We start from the raw sequence: 15,753 nt of genomic DNA, 5'->3' as shown, positions 1-15,753 counted from the left end.
TGTGGATGTTAGTGTTGTAGTTTCTGGTGTGGATATTAGTGTTGTAGATTCTGGTGTGGAGGTTTGTGTTGTAGATTCTGGTGCGGTGGTTAGTGTTGTAGATTCTGGTGTGGAGGTTCGTGTTGTAGATTCTGGTGCGGAGGTTACTGTTGTCGATTCTGGTGCAGAGGTTAGTGTTGTAGTTTCTGGTGTGGATGTAGGTGTTGTAGATTCTCGTGTGGAGGTTTGTGTTGTAGATTCTGGTGCGGAGTTTACTGTTGTAGATTCTGGTGCGGAGGTTAGTGTTGTAGATTCTGGGGCGGAGGTTAGTGTTGTAGATTCTGGTGCGGAGGTTAGTGTTGTAGTTTCTGGTGCGGAGGTTAGTGTTGTAGATTCTGGTGTGGAGGTTAGTGTTGTAGCTTCTGGTGTGGAGGTTAGTGTTGTAGATTCTGGTGTGGATGTTAGTGTTGTAGATTCTGGTGCGGAGGTTCGTGTTGTAGATTCTGGTGTGGAGGTTAGTGTTGTAGATTCTGGTGTGGAGGTTAGTGTTGTAGATTCTGGTGTGGAGGTTAGTGTTGTCGATTCTGGTGTGGAGGTTAGTGTTGTAGATTCTGGTGTGGAGGTTCGTGTTGTAGATTCTGCGGTTGAGGTTAGTGTTGTAGATTCTGGTGTGGAGGTTAGTGTTGTCGATTCTGGGGTGGAGGTTAGTGTTGTCGATTCTGGGGTGGAGGTTAGTGTTGTAGATTCTGGTGTGGAGGTTCGTGTTGTAGATTCTGGTGTGGAGGTTAGTGTTGTAGATTCTGGTGTGGAGGTTAGTGTTGTAGATTCTGGTGCGGAGGTTAGTGTTGTAGATTCTGGTGTGGAGGTTAGTGTTGTCGATTCTGGTGTGGAGGTTTGTGTTGTAGATTCTGGTGTGGATGTTAGTGTTGTAGATTCTGGTGCGGAAGTTCGTGTTGTAGATTCTGGTGCGGCGGTTAGTGTTGTAGATTCTGGTGTGGAGGTTAGTGTTGTAGATTCAGGTGTGGAGGTTAGTGTTGTAGATTCTGGTGTGGAGGTTAGTGTTGTAGATTCTGGTGTGGAGGTTAGTGTTGTAGATTCTGGTGTGGAGGTTAGTGTTGTAGATTCTGGTGTGGAGGTTAGTGTTGTAGATTCTGGTGTGGATGTTAGTGTTGTAGTTTCTGGTGTGGATGTTAGTGTTTTAGATTCTGGTGTGGAGGTTAGTGTTGTAGATTCTGGTGCGGAGGTTCGTGTTGTGGATTCTGGTGCAGAAGTTAGTGTTGTAGTTTCTGGTGTGGATGTTAGTGTTGTAGATTCTGGTGTGGATGTTAGTGTTGTAGATTCTGGTGTGGATGTTAGTGTTGTAGATTCTGGTGTGGATGTTAGTGTTGTAGATTCTGGTGTGGAGGTTAGTGTTGTAGATTCTGGTGTGGATATTAGTGTTGTAGATTCTGGTGTGGACGTTAGTGTTGTGGATTCTGGTGCAGAAGTTAGTGTTGTAGTTTCTGGTGTGGATGTTAGTGTTGTAGATTCTGGTGTGGATGTTAGTGTTGTAGATTCTGGTGTGGATGTTAGTGTTGTAGATTCTGGTGTGGATGTTAGTGTTGTAGATTCTGGTGTGGAGGTTAGTGTTGTAGATTCTGGTGTGGATATTAGTGTTGTAGATTCTGGTGTGGAGGTTAGTGTTGTAGATTCTGGTGCGGAGGTTGGTGCTGTAGATTCTGGTGTGGTGGTTAGTGTTGTAGATTCTGGTGCGGAGGTTAGTGCTGTAGATTCTGGGGTGGAGGTTAGTGTTGTAGATTCTGGTGTGGAGGTTAGTGTTGTAGTTTCTGGTGCGGCGGTTAGTGTTGTAGATTCTGGTGTGGAGGTTAGTGTTGTAGATTCTGGTGCGGAGGTTGGTGCTGTAGATTCTGGTGTGGAGGTTAGTGTTGTAGATTCTGGTGCGGAGGTTAGTGTTGTAGATTCTGGTGCGGAGGTTAGTGCTGTAGATTCTGGGGTGGAGGTTAGTGTTGTAGATTCTGGTGTGGAGGTTAGTGTTGTAGTTTCTGGTGTGGAGGTTAGTTTTGTAGTTTCTGGTGCGGAGGTTAGTGTTGTAGATTCTGTTGTGGAGGTTAGTGTTGTAGTTTCTGGTGCGGAGGTTAGTGTTGTAGATTCTGGTGCGGAGGTTAGTGTTGTAGTTTCTGGTGCGGAGGTTAGTGTTGTAGATTCTGGTGTGGAGGTTAGTGTTGTCGTTTCTGGTGCGGAGGTTCGTGTTGTAGATTCTGGTGCGGAGGTTAGTGTTGTAGATTCTGGTGTGGATGTTAGTGTTGTAGATTCTGGTGCGGAGGTTAGTGTTGTAGATTCTGGTGCGGAGGTTAGTGTTGTAGATTCTGGTGTGGAGGTTAGTGTTGTAGATTCTGGTGCGGAGGTTAGTGTTGTAGATTCTGGTGTGGAGGTTAGTGTTGTAGATTCTGGTGTGGATGTTAGTGTTGTAGATTCTGGTGCGGAGGTTAGTGTTGTAGATTCTGGTGCGGAGGTTAGTGTTGTAGATTCTGGTGTGGAGGTTAGTGTTGTAGATTCTGGTGCGGAGGTTAGTGTTGTAGATTCTGGTGCGTACTTTAGTGTTGTCGTTTGTGGTGCGGAGGTTAGTGTTGTATTTTTTGTTGTAGTCCCTTTGGGTGTAGTGTCTTGTGTGGTAGTTTGTGTTGTTTCTCCTACAGTAGTGACTTCTTGTGTAATTTCTGATTTGGTGGTAAGGGTTGACTTTTCCAACATGGTCTCTGCAGTTGTCCTCTCGGTTGAATTAATTTTGATTGTAGTTTCTGGAGTGGTGTTCTGTGTTGTAATTCCTAATGTGCTTGTTGCTGATGCTGTTTCTGTGGTAATTATAGTTGTAGATTCTGGTGTGTTGGGTATTGATTTTGTTACTGTTGTAGTTTTTACACTTGTACTTCCTGTCTTGGTGGTTACGGCTGTTGCTCCTGATATGATAGGTTGTGTTGAATTTTGCGGTTTGGTTGTTAGCATCATAGTTTCTGCTTCGGTAGTTGATGTTGTTGTTTCTGGTGTTGTGATGTGTGTACTTTCCGGTGTACTGTTTGAGGATATCATTTCTCCTGCTGCAGTTTCTGGTGTGGTTGTATTATTAGTAACTACTGCTGAGCTAGCTACTGATGTTTTTGTTATGTTTGTTGCTGCCATAGTCGTCCTTGATATCACTGCTGTTGTGGGACTGCCATTTGAACCGGCCAGATCTGCTATGAATGTAAAAGTAGATATCTTGTAAATTTTTGATTAATTTAACCCATATTATTTAGCTTTATCGTTTGTTGTGGCCGTTTTGCCACATCACATAGAGCATAGAGTCATAGAAGTTTACAGAATGGAAACAGGCCCTTCGGCCCAACTTGTCCATGCCGCCCTTTTTTTTTAAACCACCAATTACCCGCATTTGGCCCATATCCCTCTATTCCCATCTTACCCATGTAACTGTCTAAATGCTTTTTAAAAGAAAAAATTGTACCCGCCTCTACTACTACCTCTGGCAACTTGTTCCAGACACTCACCACCCTCTGTGTGAAAAAATTGCCCCTCTGGACACTTTTGTATCTCTCCTCTCTCACCTTAAACCTATGCCCTCTAGATTTAGACTCCCTACCTTTTGGTAAAGATATTGACTATCTCGCTGATCTATGCCCCTCATTATTTTATAGACCTCTATAAGATCACCCCTCAGCCTTCCACACTCCAGAGAAAAAAGGTCCCAGTCTATCCAGCCTCTCCTTATAACTCAAACCATCAAGTCCTGGTAGCATCCTAATAAATCTTTTCTGCACTCTTTCTAGTTGAATAATATCCTTTCTATAATAGAGTGACCAGAACTGTACACAGTTTTCCAAGTGTGGCCTTACAAAAATTGGCAAACTTTGCTGTAAGTTTCACCATGAATGTTATCTCCTCTTTGCTGGGTAATCAGGGGAGAGTGCTGAGTTCGGGCTGCCTCTTTCCCACTTGCAAAAAGTTGAGAAATCTAATGGATTCATTTCCTCAGCTTTCTCTCACGCATTTCCTGGTGGCCTAAATGGCATGGTTTGAAGCATGTCTGCTTCCCCAGTGCATCTATCTGAGAAAGGTCGCATGATATGTGAGCGTTTGGACGAAGACTGTTCAAAAACCTATATATTCCATGGTGGAGCAGCGAGGTTCGAGACATCTTATTCCTCTAACAGACAACAAAAGATTTGTGGTTGAATTTTATCACTGAACCTCAGCTATTCCAGATGGCCCAGCCCTATCTTGATCCCAACTAAATTTCCTGAATTGCTGTCAATAGTGGGCTGGGTTCCTGGTAGCAACTCTGGGTAGTAGCAGGTTGGCATGTAGAAGCATAGAAAATAAGAGCAGGAGAAGGCTATTCAGCCCTTGGAACAGGCTCCACCATTCAATATGTGCCTGGCTGTTCGTCCAACTGAATAACCTGATCCCGCTTTCCCCCCATATCACTTTATCCCTTTCACGCCAAGAGTTGTATCTCACTCCTTCCTGAAAACACACAGGGCGGGGTTTTAAAAGCCTCGCTCATCCCAAAACCGTAAAATCCCCACCCGAGGTCAACGGACTTTTCCATTGTCCGCCCCTCACCCGTTCCGATTCCTGGTGGGACGGTGTAATTCCGGCCACAATGTTTTGGCCTCAACTGCTTTCCATGGTAGAGAATTCTGCAGGCCCAGTGGTAGCTTGTGGGAGTCACGGGGTTTACTGTGAAAATTGGTTGATGCTTTAACAGCAGAAATGGAGACCATGGACCTTATTTTACCATTTTGATTCTGAGTGCTGGGCGGACTTGAAACTGGGAGTGTTTCAGATCCAACTTTATGACCCGTTCTCAGGCGCCCCCATACTCACTCTGCCTGAAAAACTATCAGCAATTCCAAATCACGCTGCACAAGCCTGTGGGTGGGGCTTAATGTGTCCGAAACCCTGCAGCTCCGATCGGCACCTCCAACTGCGCAGAAAAAAAAATGATAGATTGCGGCTCTCCTGCCACACCGCTCCCACGCTGGATGATGTCTCCCCTGGCCCCCACAGGCATTGCCTCACCCCCACAATATTACTGAACCCCTTATCCCCCCACCCCTCCGCCACCCAGACCGATCACGTGCCCCTCCTCCTTTCTCCCGAACGATTCGGCAGAGTGGCAGCGGACCCCCCTTCCCCCTCACTGATCTCAAGCAGAGTGGCAGCGGACCCCCCTTCCCCCTCACTGATCTCAAGCAGAGTGGCAGCGGACCCCCCTTCCCCCTCACTGATCTCAAGCAGAGTGGCAGCGGACCCCCCTTCCCCCTCACTGACCTCAAGCAGAGTGGCAGCGGACCCCCCTTTCCCCCTCACTGATCTCAAGCAGAGAGCCGTCAGACGCTCGGCACTTACCTCCTCACTAACCTGAGCACCCGAATCTTGTGGATCATGTCTGTTTTGCGCCGATTCTGGATGGGCGAACGCAGTGCTAAAGGGGGAAGTGCCGGTAGGGTTGGGTGTGCAACCCATTAAGTCAATTAAAATGCATGCAAATACATTTAAATGGCCCGTTTCGGGCACGGTCCCGATTGTGGTCATTTTCGGGCCTCGGTAAAGGGGGAACCGGAGCGGAGGCAGGTGCAGATCGCACAACTCACCTCATGCCCGACTCTACCAAGTTTTCGCGCCCGAAAACGGGCGCAACCTGATGGTAAAATCGGGCCCAGAGAAGTCAAGGGAGGGGGTCTGAGATGAACCAGCTGAAGGCAAGAGAAGGTTGGAAATTTAAAGCAAAGTTGATTAAATTTTCCATTTCTGGACGAAAGCAGGAAACAGCAGTGACCCAGTCATCAACGGGCATGATAAAGGAATGAGGTTGATGTTTAGCAGTGGGAAGGAAGGATGTTCCACACAAAGGCTGATATAGCAGGTACCCAGAGAACACCTTTTACTTGGAAGAATTGAGTGGAGATGAAAGAAAAGATGTTCAGTGTGAGAGGAAGGAGGTGGAGAATGAAGATCGAGTGAGGCATCACTCAAGGAAGAAGTGGAGAGCTCTCTGCCACCGCCTCGGTTCATCTCTGGCTGAAACCCTCAACTTAAACCTGACTATCTTGATGCACTTGTGAACAACCTCCTCATACACTGCCCTCTGTAAATCTGAGATCATTCAAAGCCCTGTTCCCCAAGTCCTAGCTCGCACTAAATGCCATTCAGTTAAAGTTTATTTATTAGTCACCAGTAAGGCTTACATTATCACTGCAATTAAGTTGCTGTGAAATTCCCCAGTCATAGAGTCATAGAGGTTTACCGCATGGAAACAGGCCCTTCGGCCCAACTTGTCCATGCCGACCTTTTTTTTAAACCCCTAAGCTAGTCCCAATTGCCCGCATTTGGCCCATATCCCTCCATACCCATCTTACCCATGTAACTGTCTAAACGCTTTTTAAAAGACAAATTTGTACCCACCTCTCCTACTACCTCTGGCAGATTGTTCCAGACACTCACCACCCTCTGTGTGAAAAAATTGCCCCTCTGGACACTTTTGTATCTCTCCCCTCTCACCTTAAATATATGCCCTCTAGTTTTAGACTCCCCTACCTTTGGGAAAAGATATTGGCTATCTAACTGATCTATGCCCCTCATTAGTTGCCACACTTCGGCGCCTGTTCGGGTCAATGCACCTAACCAGCACGTCTTTCAGACTGTGGGAGGAAACCAGAGCACCTGGAGGAAACCCACACAGACACGGGGAGAACGTGCAGACTCCACACAGACAGTGACCCAAGCCGGGAATCGAACCCGGGTCCCTGGCGCTGTGAGGTATCAGTAGCTAACCACTGCACTACCATGCCGTCCAAATATCCCTATGCTCACTAATCTACACTGTTAAACAATTTGAAAATTCTTATCCTCGTTTTCAAAACTCGCCATTCCCACCCCTCCCTACCTCAGAGCCTCCTCCAGCCCAACAGCATTCAGAGATATCTACGCCCCTTGAACAAAGAACAAAGAACAATACAGCACAGGAACAGGCCCTTCGGCCCTCCAAGCCCGCGCCGCTCCCCAGTCCAGGATTGAATCCTGAATCCAGGATCCCCGCCCAATTTTCCAGCCTATCTACATCCTAATATCCTATCCACCGAGCTGTCCCTCACAGCTACGATGCTTTGTTCATCACAACCTATTAACTCACCCCCACCCCCCCCATTCCAGACCATGTGATCTCCAGGGAGAGGCGAAAACCCAGAGTGAAAACCCCAGGGCCAATATGGGGAAAAAAAAATCTGGGAAATTCCTCTCCGACCCCCTGAGGCGATCGAAACGAGTCCAGGAGATCACACTGGCCCTGATCGGAAAATGCTTCCCAATCCTATTCATTTCCACTTCTGCTTTACGAACACCATCTGAATTCCCTGCGCCCGAGACAGATTCCCAACTATCCGCAGTCTCGCTCTGTACTGGCACCAGCAAGATGATCATAGAATGAAGCCTTGAAACGAGAAACAAAGAACAATTAGCCCGCGCCGCTCCCTGGTCCAAACTAGACCACTCTTTTGTATCCCTCCATTCCCACTCCGTTCATATAGCTGTCTAGCTAAGTCTTAAACGTTCCCAGTGTGTCCGCCTCCACCACCTTGCCCGGCAACACATTCCAGGCCCCCACGACCCTCTGTGTAAAATATGTCCTTCTGATATCTGTGTTAAACCTCCCCCCCTTCACCTTGAACCTATGACCCCTCGTGAACGTCACCACCGACCCGGGGAAAAGCTTCCCACCGTTCACCCTATCCATGCCTTTCATAATTTTATACACCTCTATTAAGTCTCCCCTCATCCTCCATCTTTCCAAGGAGAACAACCCCAGTTTCCCCAATCTCTCCTCATAACCAAGCCCCTCCATACCAGGCAACATCCTGGTAAACCGCCTCTGTGCTCTCTCCAAAGCCTCCACGTCCTTCTGGTAGTGTGGCGACCAGAACTGGACGCAGTATTCCAAATGCGGCCGAACCAACGTTCCATACATCTGCAACATCAGACCCCAACTTGACCTTTCCTGATTTTAATCCATCTACCATTGGCTGTCATTCAGCTCCCCAGGGTCTAAGCTCTGGAATCCTTTTCCTAAAACTCTTCGCCTCTTTATCAATGTTCACTCCTTTAAAACACTCTTTAAAACCTACCTCTTTAACCTGATCAGCTGCTTTCCTATCCCCCCATATCATTCAATGTCAACATTTGTTTGATAATTGGGCGGCACGGTGGCACAGTGGTTAGCACTGCTACTTCGCAGTGCCAGGGTTCGATTCCCGACTTGGGTCACTGTCTCTGCGGGGTCTACACATTCTCCCTGTGTCTGTGTGGGTTTCCTCCCACAGTCCAAAGGTTTTTTAAAAAGTTTATTTATTCGTCACAAGTAAGGCTTATATCAACACCGCAAGGAAGTTACTGTGAAATTCCCCTAGTCGTCACAGTCCGGCACCTGTTCGGGTCAATGCACCCTAACCAGCACGTCTTTCAGACTGTGGGAGGAAACCGGAGCACCCGCAGGAAACCCACGCAGACACAGGGAGGACGTAGAAACTCCACACAGACAGTGACCCAAGCCGTGAATCGAACCCGTGTCCCTGGCGCTGTGAAGCAGCAGTGCTAACCACTGTGCTACCATGCCGCCCCGGTGTGTGGGTTAGGTGGATTGGCCATGCTAAATTGCTCCTTAGTGTCAGGGGGACTAGCTAGGGTAGATTCGTGGGGTTACGGGGTTAAGACCTGGGTGGGATTGTGGTCAGTGCAGACTCGATGGGCCGAATGGCCTCCTTTTGCACTGTAGGGATTCTATGAATTGTTATGTGTTTAAAATGGTGTGTCTCTGCTGGTAAAACATCACGTGGCCTGTCGTGACATAAGTAGAGGGATTTGCGGGATTTTGAGGCTCTTCCATCTTCGACCTGGAAGAAGATACATCTCCTTAAAACCACGCTTCGTGTTTCACTTAAACCCACAGGTGTGGCACCTCCTTACTTTTCTCTTTAACGTAATTCCCTGTCGATACGTAACAATAATGCTTCAGTAAAAAATGCCTTTTGCATTAACAGTTCTTTACAAATGCAAGATGTTGGGTGGGATTATCCAGCCGCGCTCGCCCCAAGACCGGAAAATCCCGCCTGAGGTCAACGGACATTTGCATGGTCCGTATCCCGCCCGCTATGATTCCCGTGGCGGGAGGGATGGGAAAATTCTGCCTGTTGTTATTGTTGAAATGATTCTGCAGCCATGTTTTGATTGTTGAGTTTGTGAAACATTGAAAATCCACAGAAATGGCAGAGTTGTAAATGACAGGAAGAAGAGAGAAACACCTGAAAACCTCCACTATTGTTAATTGAGATGTAGGACGGTCCTTGTTTCTCAAGAGGGAAAGAAATAATGTCCTGCGTTAGTGCTCTGCAATCTTGCACTGCCATCTGTTGGAGAGAAAACACCCTGCACTGTCTTCAGCTGGGCGCGTTCAAATTCTAATGCAACGTTTAAAATCAAAATCTCCTGATTCAGAGTAACTAATAATACCAGCTACGGTAAGCTGACATAAAAAGTTTGGACTGATATCTAAAGGTGCAAGTTAACTGGTGTCTTCCAAGGCACGATAAACTATAAAGGAGGAAAAATGTGTCGACATGAAGAGATTGCCAAGTGCTGCTTTATGAGATACGTCTCTGTCTCAGCATCAATCATGTTCGGAATAGGTTTGGCACTCTTTACCTCCTTCCCCGCTTTCCGTACAATCACACCAGCAGCACAAAAGGAGACCATTCAGCCCATCGAGTGCATGCCAGCTCTCTGCAGTGCGATCCAGTTGTTCCTAATCCCCTATTCCATCCTATTCCATTTGGGGCGGCACGGTGGCGCAGTGGTTAGCACAGCTGCCTCACAGCACCAGGGACCCGGGTTCGATTCCCGACTTGAGTCACTGTCTGTGTGAAGTTTGCACGTTCTCCCTGTGTCTGCGCGGGTTTCCTCCAGATGCTCCGGTATCTTCCCACACTCCAAAGGTGTGCGGGTTAGGTGGATTGGCCATGCTAAACTGCCCCTTAATGTCAGGGGGGATAGCTAGGGTAAAAGCATGGGAGTTATGGGAATAGGGCTTGGGTGGGATTGTGGTCGGTGCAGACTCAATGGGCCGAATGGCCTCCTTCTGCACTGTAGAATTCTATAAGAAATGTGGGCAGGTCAGGTAGAAAGAGGTCATGTTTCATGTTGTCATGATCTTGCACACCTAGCGTGTGTTGTTTCAGAAAAGGTTTGTTTGCCAGTAGAACCATTTTATTTCTTTGCAATTCATTGAGGAACAAAATTACCCACGGGCACTGACTGAATAAATGTGACTGAACGAACGTTAATTAATACTTTTGAAACATCCTTCCAGCGATTAGGACATCTCGTGATATTTTAAAGGGAGCCTGACAGAAAGTCATTAGCGGCGGTGACCAAAGTCCAAATGGCAGATTTAGAAAGACCATGAGGCGTAGGAGCAGAGGTAGGCCATTCGGCCCATTGAATCTGCTGAACATAGGGAAAAAGATGGTGAAACAGTCATGTTGGGAAACTAGATTCCAGAATGTGAGGGTGCAGTGACTGAACAGAGTGAGAGCAGCGCATTGTACCATGGACAACCAATCTCCCAGCAATTGCAAATCATGAAAGGGGCATTTGCAAACTTCTCCCAATATTCGCTCATAAATTTGGAAGTAGAATTCCAATTATTGAATGATTAATTTTACTTAATGCCTTCATTAACTGTACACCATGATGGTGAATGTCACAGGGTAAAGTCTATGCTGGAACAGAGCGCACCAAACGGAACAAGCCACTTAGCAATTTGTTTTAATGTCCCCTCAGGGGACTAAGAAATTCTAGAACATTCATTATTCTTCCCAAGGTTTCAAGACAGCATATTGTGACGTATTGTAGCCAAGCAGGTCTAGCTTTTGATATTGATAGGAATTACAAAATTCACATCATACAAATTCCTTTTAGACCAGGGTGATGGAATAGTTAAATATATTGGATATTGAACAATCAAATGTGTACAATGTTTGGCATAGAAACATATGGGACATGCTTGCTGTGAGCGGCACTCAGTAAATCTCTCTCAAGCATTCTCATCCTGGTAACCATTCTGGTTTTACAACTTCATGAAAGTTACTTTTCATTTGACTAAAAACCTCTCGAATGTGTAAGTTCTTACGTGCCCTGAGGTGTTCAAAGCACCTCTTCTCTCAGAGAATGCTATCACTGCTTCTCGGTTCTTTGGCACCTACCTCGAATGTACTTTGTTTTACTCTGCCCTTAAGATGCTATGGTTGACAATGATGCTGCTTCTGCTCTTATCTCTCATTGGAAGTGGAGTTTCTCCAACACCACGGTTTACCAGGATGTTGCCTGGTATGGAGGGCATTAGCTATGAGGAGGGATTGAATAAACTGGGATTGTTCTCCCTGGAAAAACAGAGGCTGATAGAAGTTTATAAAATTATGAGGGGCATAGGTAAGGTGGAAGCTTTTTCCCAGGGCAGAAATGACAATCCCAAGGGGGCAAAAGTTCAAGGTAGAAATAATGTAGGGAGGAGCTATACGATAAATGGCAGAACCATTAAGGGTGTAGATATGCAGAGGGACCTGGGCGTGCAAGTCCACAGATCCTTGAAGGTGACGTCACAGGTGGAGAAGGTGGTGAAGAAGGCATATGGTATGCTTGCCTTTATAGGACGGGGCATAGAGTATAAAAGTTGGGGTCTGATGTTGCAGATGTATAGAACGTTGGTTCGGCCGCATTTGAAATACTGCGTCCAGTTCTGGTTGCCACACTACCAGAAGGACGTGGAGGCTTTGGAGAGAGTACAGAGGAGGTTTACCAGGATGTTACCTGGTATGGAGGGGCTTGGTTATGAGGAGAGATTGGGTAAACTGGGATTGTTCTCCCTGGAAAGACAGAGGATGAGGGGAGACTTAATAGAGGTGTATAAAATTATGAAAGGCATAGATAGGGTGAACGGTGGGAAGCTTTTCCCCAGGTCGGTGGTGACGTTCACGAGGGGTCATAGGTTCAAGGTGAAGGGGGGGAAGTTTAACACAGATATCAGAAGGACATATTTTTCATGGAGGGTGGTGGGGGCCTGGAGTGCGCTGCCAGGCAAGGTGGTGGAGGCGGACACACTGGGAACGTTTAAGACTTATCTAGACAGCCATATGAACGGAGTGGGAATGGAGGGATACAAAAGAATGGTCTAGTTTGGACCAGGGAGCGACACGGGCTTGGAGGGCCGAAGGGCCTGTTCCTGTGCTGTATTGTTCTTTGTTCTTTGTAAGGGGGGGGAAAGGTTCAGTGGAGATGTGCAGGGGATGTTTTTTACACAGAGGGTGGTGGGGGTCTGGAATGCACTGCCAAGTGAGGCACATAAATTAGCAACATATAAAACTTACCTGGATGGACACATGAACAGGCAGGGAATAGAGGGATAGAGGTGGTTGGTCTAGGAAAGACAATGTGATCGGTCTAGGAAAGACAATGTGATCGGTGCAGCCTTGGTGGGCCGAAGAGCCTGTTCTTGTGCTGGACTGTTCTTTATTCACCATGATGAAGGCTGGCAGCAGGAAAGTGCAGCTGAAGGTGAGTGAAGAGCTAGGCAGGTGAATGCCTTCCAAAGAGTTGGCAATCACCTTTCCAGGAGTGAGAGAATGCCATTGAGAAAAGCAAGGCTTTGAACAGCAGCCTCTCACCTGGCCATGACTGCAGCTCTTCAGTGAAACTGGTCAAAGCTTTTCCAGCTTGGTAGTTTCACTGAAGATATTCTTCCCACTGTGCACTCAGCTCGGTGACCCTGACGAGCTGATGACAGATGAGACAGTAGGTGGCCAGGCCGGGGAACCCAGAATCTAGATTTAATGAAGCATTTAATTGATCTTTTAATTGCTTTCCTTGGTTATCCATGAAATTCAAGGGGGAATGCCATTAGCCTCAAAAGGTTTTTGTTTCTTCATTTGACAGGATGTGGGCATCACTGGCTAGGCCAGGATTTATTGTCCATCCCTAGTTGCCCTTCAGCAGGTGAAACCTGTAAGAGGGTTCTGATGAGGTGTCCCTTTGTTCTGGGGGAGGTGGAGAGTTATTGGAGGTCACATTACCCATTAGGCCACTCGCGGAGGGGCAATTGTTTGGCAGTTGGTGTTGACAGCTGGAGTCATGGAGTTCAGAAGCATTCTTATCTCTGTCCTGTATATAGTTGTTACCCCAAATAAAGCAGATTAAATCTCTTGGTACTGAGATGTCTCCTCAAGAACTACTCCACAGCCAGGCATCAGGGAACACAGATCTTTATTCAGTCTACTCGCTCCACGCCCCAAATATTGACTGCCCACTCAGGGCGGTTCCTGACCAGCTCACCCCATACCCTAGGTCACATGACCCATTCCCTTAAAGGGGCTACACCCCAACATTTGATTTGATTTATTATTGTCGCATGTATTGGAATACTGTGAAAAGTATTGTTTCTTGCGTGCTGTACAGACAGAACATACCGTTCATAGAGAAAGAAAAGAGAGAGTGCAGTGTAGTGTTATAGTCATTGTTAGGGTGCAGAGAAAGATTAACTCAATACGAGGTAGGTCCATTCAGAAGTCTGGTGGCAGCAGGGAAGAAGCTGTTCTTGAGTCGGTTGGTACGTGACCTGAGACTTTCGTATCTTTTTCACGACGGAAGAAGGTGGGAGAGAGAATGTCTGGGGTGAGTGGGATCCTTAATTATGCATACATAACAAACCCTTTATTAGTTTATCTGCCAAGTTGTTCGTCTTTACCTCGCAGTTATTAAGTGTAGGGTCTTGACCTGTAGTCAATTTCACGGGTTTTAACATCCCACACATGTACAAACCCACTGTCCCTTACCTGGGAAAAATCTCCCCTTCAGCGCAATGCTGAGGGAATCCTGAAATTGATCAGAGAAACACTATCTGGTCATTGTTGCATTGCTATATGTGGCACCTTGCTGTGCACAAATTGGTTGTTACACTTCCTGCATTGCAATAATGCCTACACAAACAAAAGAGTTGATTATAAAATGTTTTGTGATGTCCTGAGATCATGAAAGATTTTTATAAATTCATGTCTTTCCTTTTGTCCATATCTTCCTGCCATTTCTTCCAATCTTCCTCCTAAGTTCTCCCTAACCTGCTATCATCATTAAACTTCAAAACCATTCCTCTTATACCTTTTTCCAAATCCTCTTGGAATACTGATGCGCCCCAGGACCATTCGCAATTCTGATCTCTCCTATTCACAGTTTATATGCTGCTACTTAGAATCATAGAATCGCTAGAGTGCAGAAAGCGGCTATTTGGCCCACCGAGCCTGCACCGACAACAATCCCACGCAGGCCCTATCCCCATAACCCCACGTATTGCTGGTCCCCCTGATTCTAAAGGGCAATTGAACATGGCCAATCAACCTAACCAGCAGGTCTTTGGACTGTGGGAGGAAATCGGAGCACCTGGAGAAAACTCACGCAGACACGGGGAGACTCCACACAGACAGTGACCCAAGGCCGGAATTGAACCCTGGTCCCTTGCATTGCGAGGCAGCCGTGCTAACCACTGTGCCACCGTGCCACCCACTTGTCCATTGTCATTTAGAAGTGTGGGGTTAGGATCCACACATATGTCAATGTCACTCAGCTCCTTCCTTTGCTGCTTCCAAAGAACCCATCATCTCCGCATGCCCATTCAACATTGCCCTGACTGAGCCTTAACTTCCTCCAATTAAATTACAGCAGACCAATGCTATATCATAGAATGACACCAAGGTGTAGAGGATTAAATCATGAGGACAGGTTGCATCAACTTGACATGTATTCCCTTGTATATAAAAGACTGGAGGAATAATCTAATTGAGTTATTGAGTGTATTAAAATAATTTTTTTGATTTGATTTGATTTATTAGTGTCACATGTATTAGCATACAGTGAAAAGTATTGTTTCTTGCGCGCTCTACAGACAAAGCATACCATTCATAGAGAAGGAAAGGAGGGAGTGCAGAATGTAGTGTTACAGTCATAGCTAGGGTGTAGAGAAAGATCAACTTAATGATAGGATAGATAATAATAAACTATTCCGTCTGATGGAAGAATCAAAATGAGGGGGCATAAAATTGGAAGGGCATCAAGAAATAACCTTTCACACTAAGGATCATAGCAATCTGGAATGTTCTCCTCCCCCAGAAGGCTCTCCACACTGGAGCTTTCAAGACAGACGTTGACAGATTTGGGTGAGGATATAAGGTTATCAAAAGATATGGAGCTGAGTTGAGTGAATAAAGTTGAGGGGCAGAGCAGCCATGACCTAACTGAATGGTGGAACGGGTTAGAGGTGCTAATGGTGCTACTCCTGCAGACACCCCCAGCTTTTCAAAATACTTCTGTGCCTCCACACTTGCCACCCCTCACCTTTCTAATCTTAGACTGACCTTAGCTTTTCAGGTCCATAGTGAACACTGTCCTCTCCCTGTTATTTCCAAGCTCCACACTAAACAAAGGCAAATGTAGCCCAGTTGCTCAAGTGTTAGCATCAGTATTTCTCATAGAGCCAACACAATTGGCTCCTCTCCATGTCACTATTGGGCTGTAACTTAACATCTGATGAGTTTAATCCTGAACTTGATTTCTTTTTTAAATCACTCTTTTGCTTTCTCATAATTTTAAGTGCTCAATATGGAGGAAAGCAGATCATTTTTGACA

At 46.4% G+C, this 15,753-nt stretch overlaps 1 protein-coding gene across 1 annotated transcript in view; it reads right to left on the bottom strand.

The window, feature by feature from the left end:
* LOC144506090 (uncharacterized) overlaps positions 1-5,635 on the bottom strand; it is a 76,256-nt gene extending 70,621 nt beyond the window's left edge. Inside the window, exons 1-4 of the mRNA XM_078231906.1 lie at positions 5,631-5,635; positions 2,884-3,074; positions 2,119-2,183; positions 814-921 (exon numbers count right to left, since the gene is read on the bottom strand). Of these exons, the coding sequence (XP_078088032.1) occupies positions 814-921; positions 2,119-2,183; positions 2,884-3,074; positions 5,631-5,635 (369 nt within the window). The remainder of the gene's footprint in view (positions 1-813; positions 922-2,118; positions 2,184-2,883; positions 3,075-5,630) is intronic.
* Between the last annotated feature and the right edge of the window lie 10,118 nt (positions 5,636-15,753).

The sequence above is a fragment of the Mustelus asterias genome, chromosome 17 (genome assembly GCF_964213995.1).
Source record: "Mustelus asterias chromosome 17, sMusAst1.hap1.1, whole genome shotgun sequence".
Classification (NCBI taxonomy): domain Eukaryota; kingdom Metazoa; phylum Chordata; class Chondrichthyes; order Carcharhiniformes; family Triakidae; genus Mustelus; species Mustelus asterias.
The sequence above is the reverse complement of the archived record's forward strand: the minus strand, read 5'-3'. Positions and strand labels throughout refer to the sequence as shown.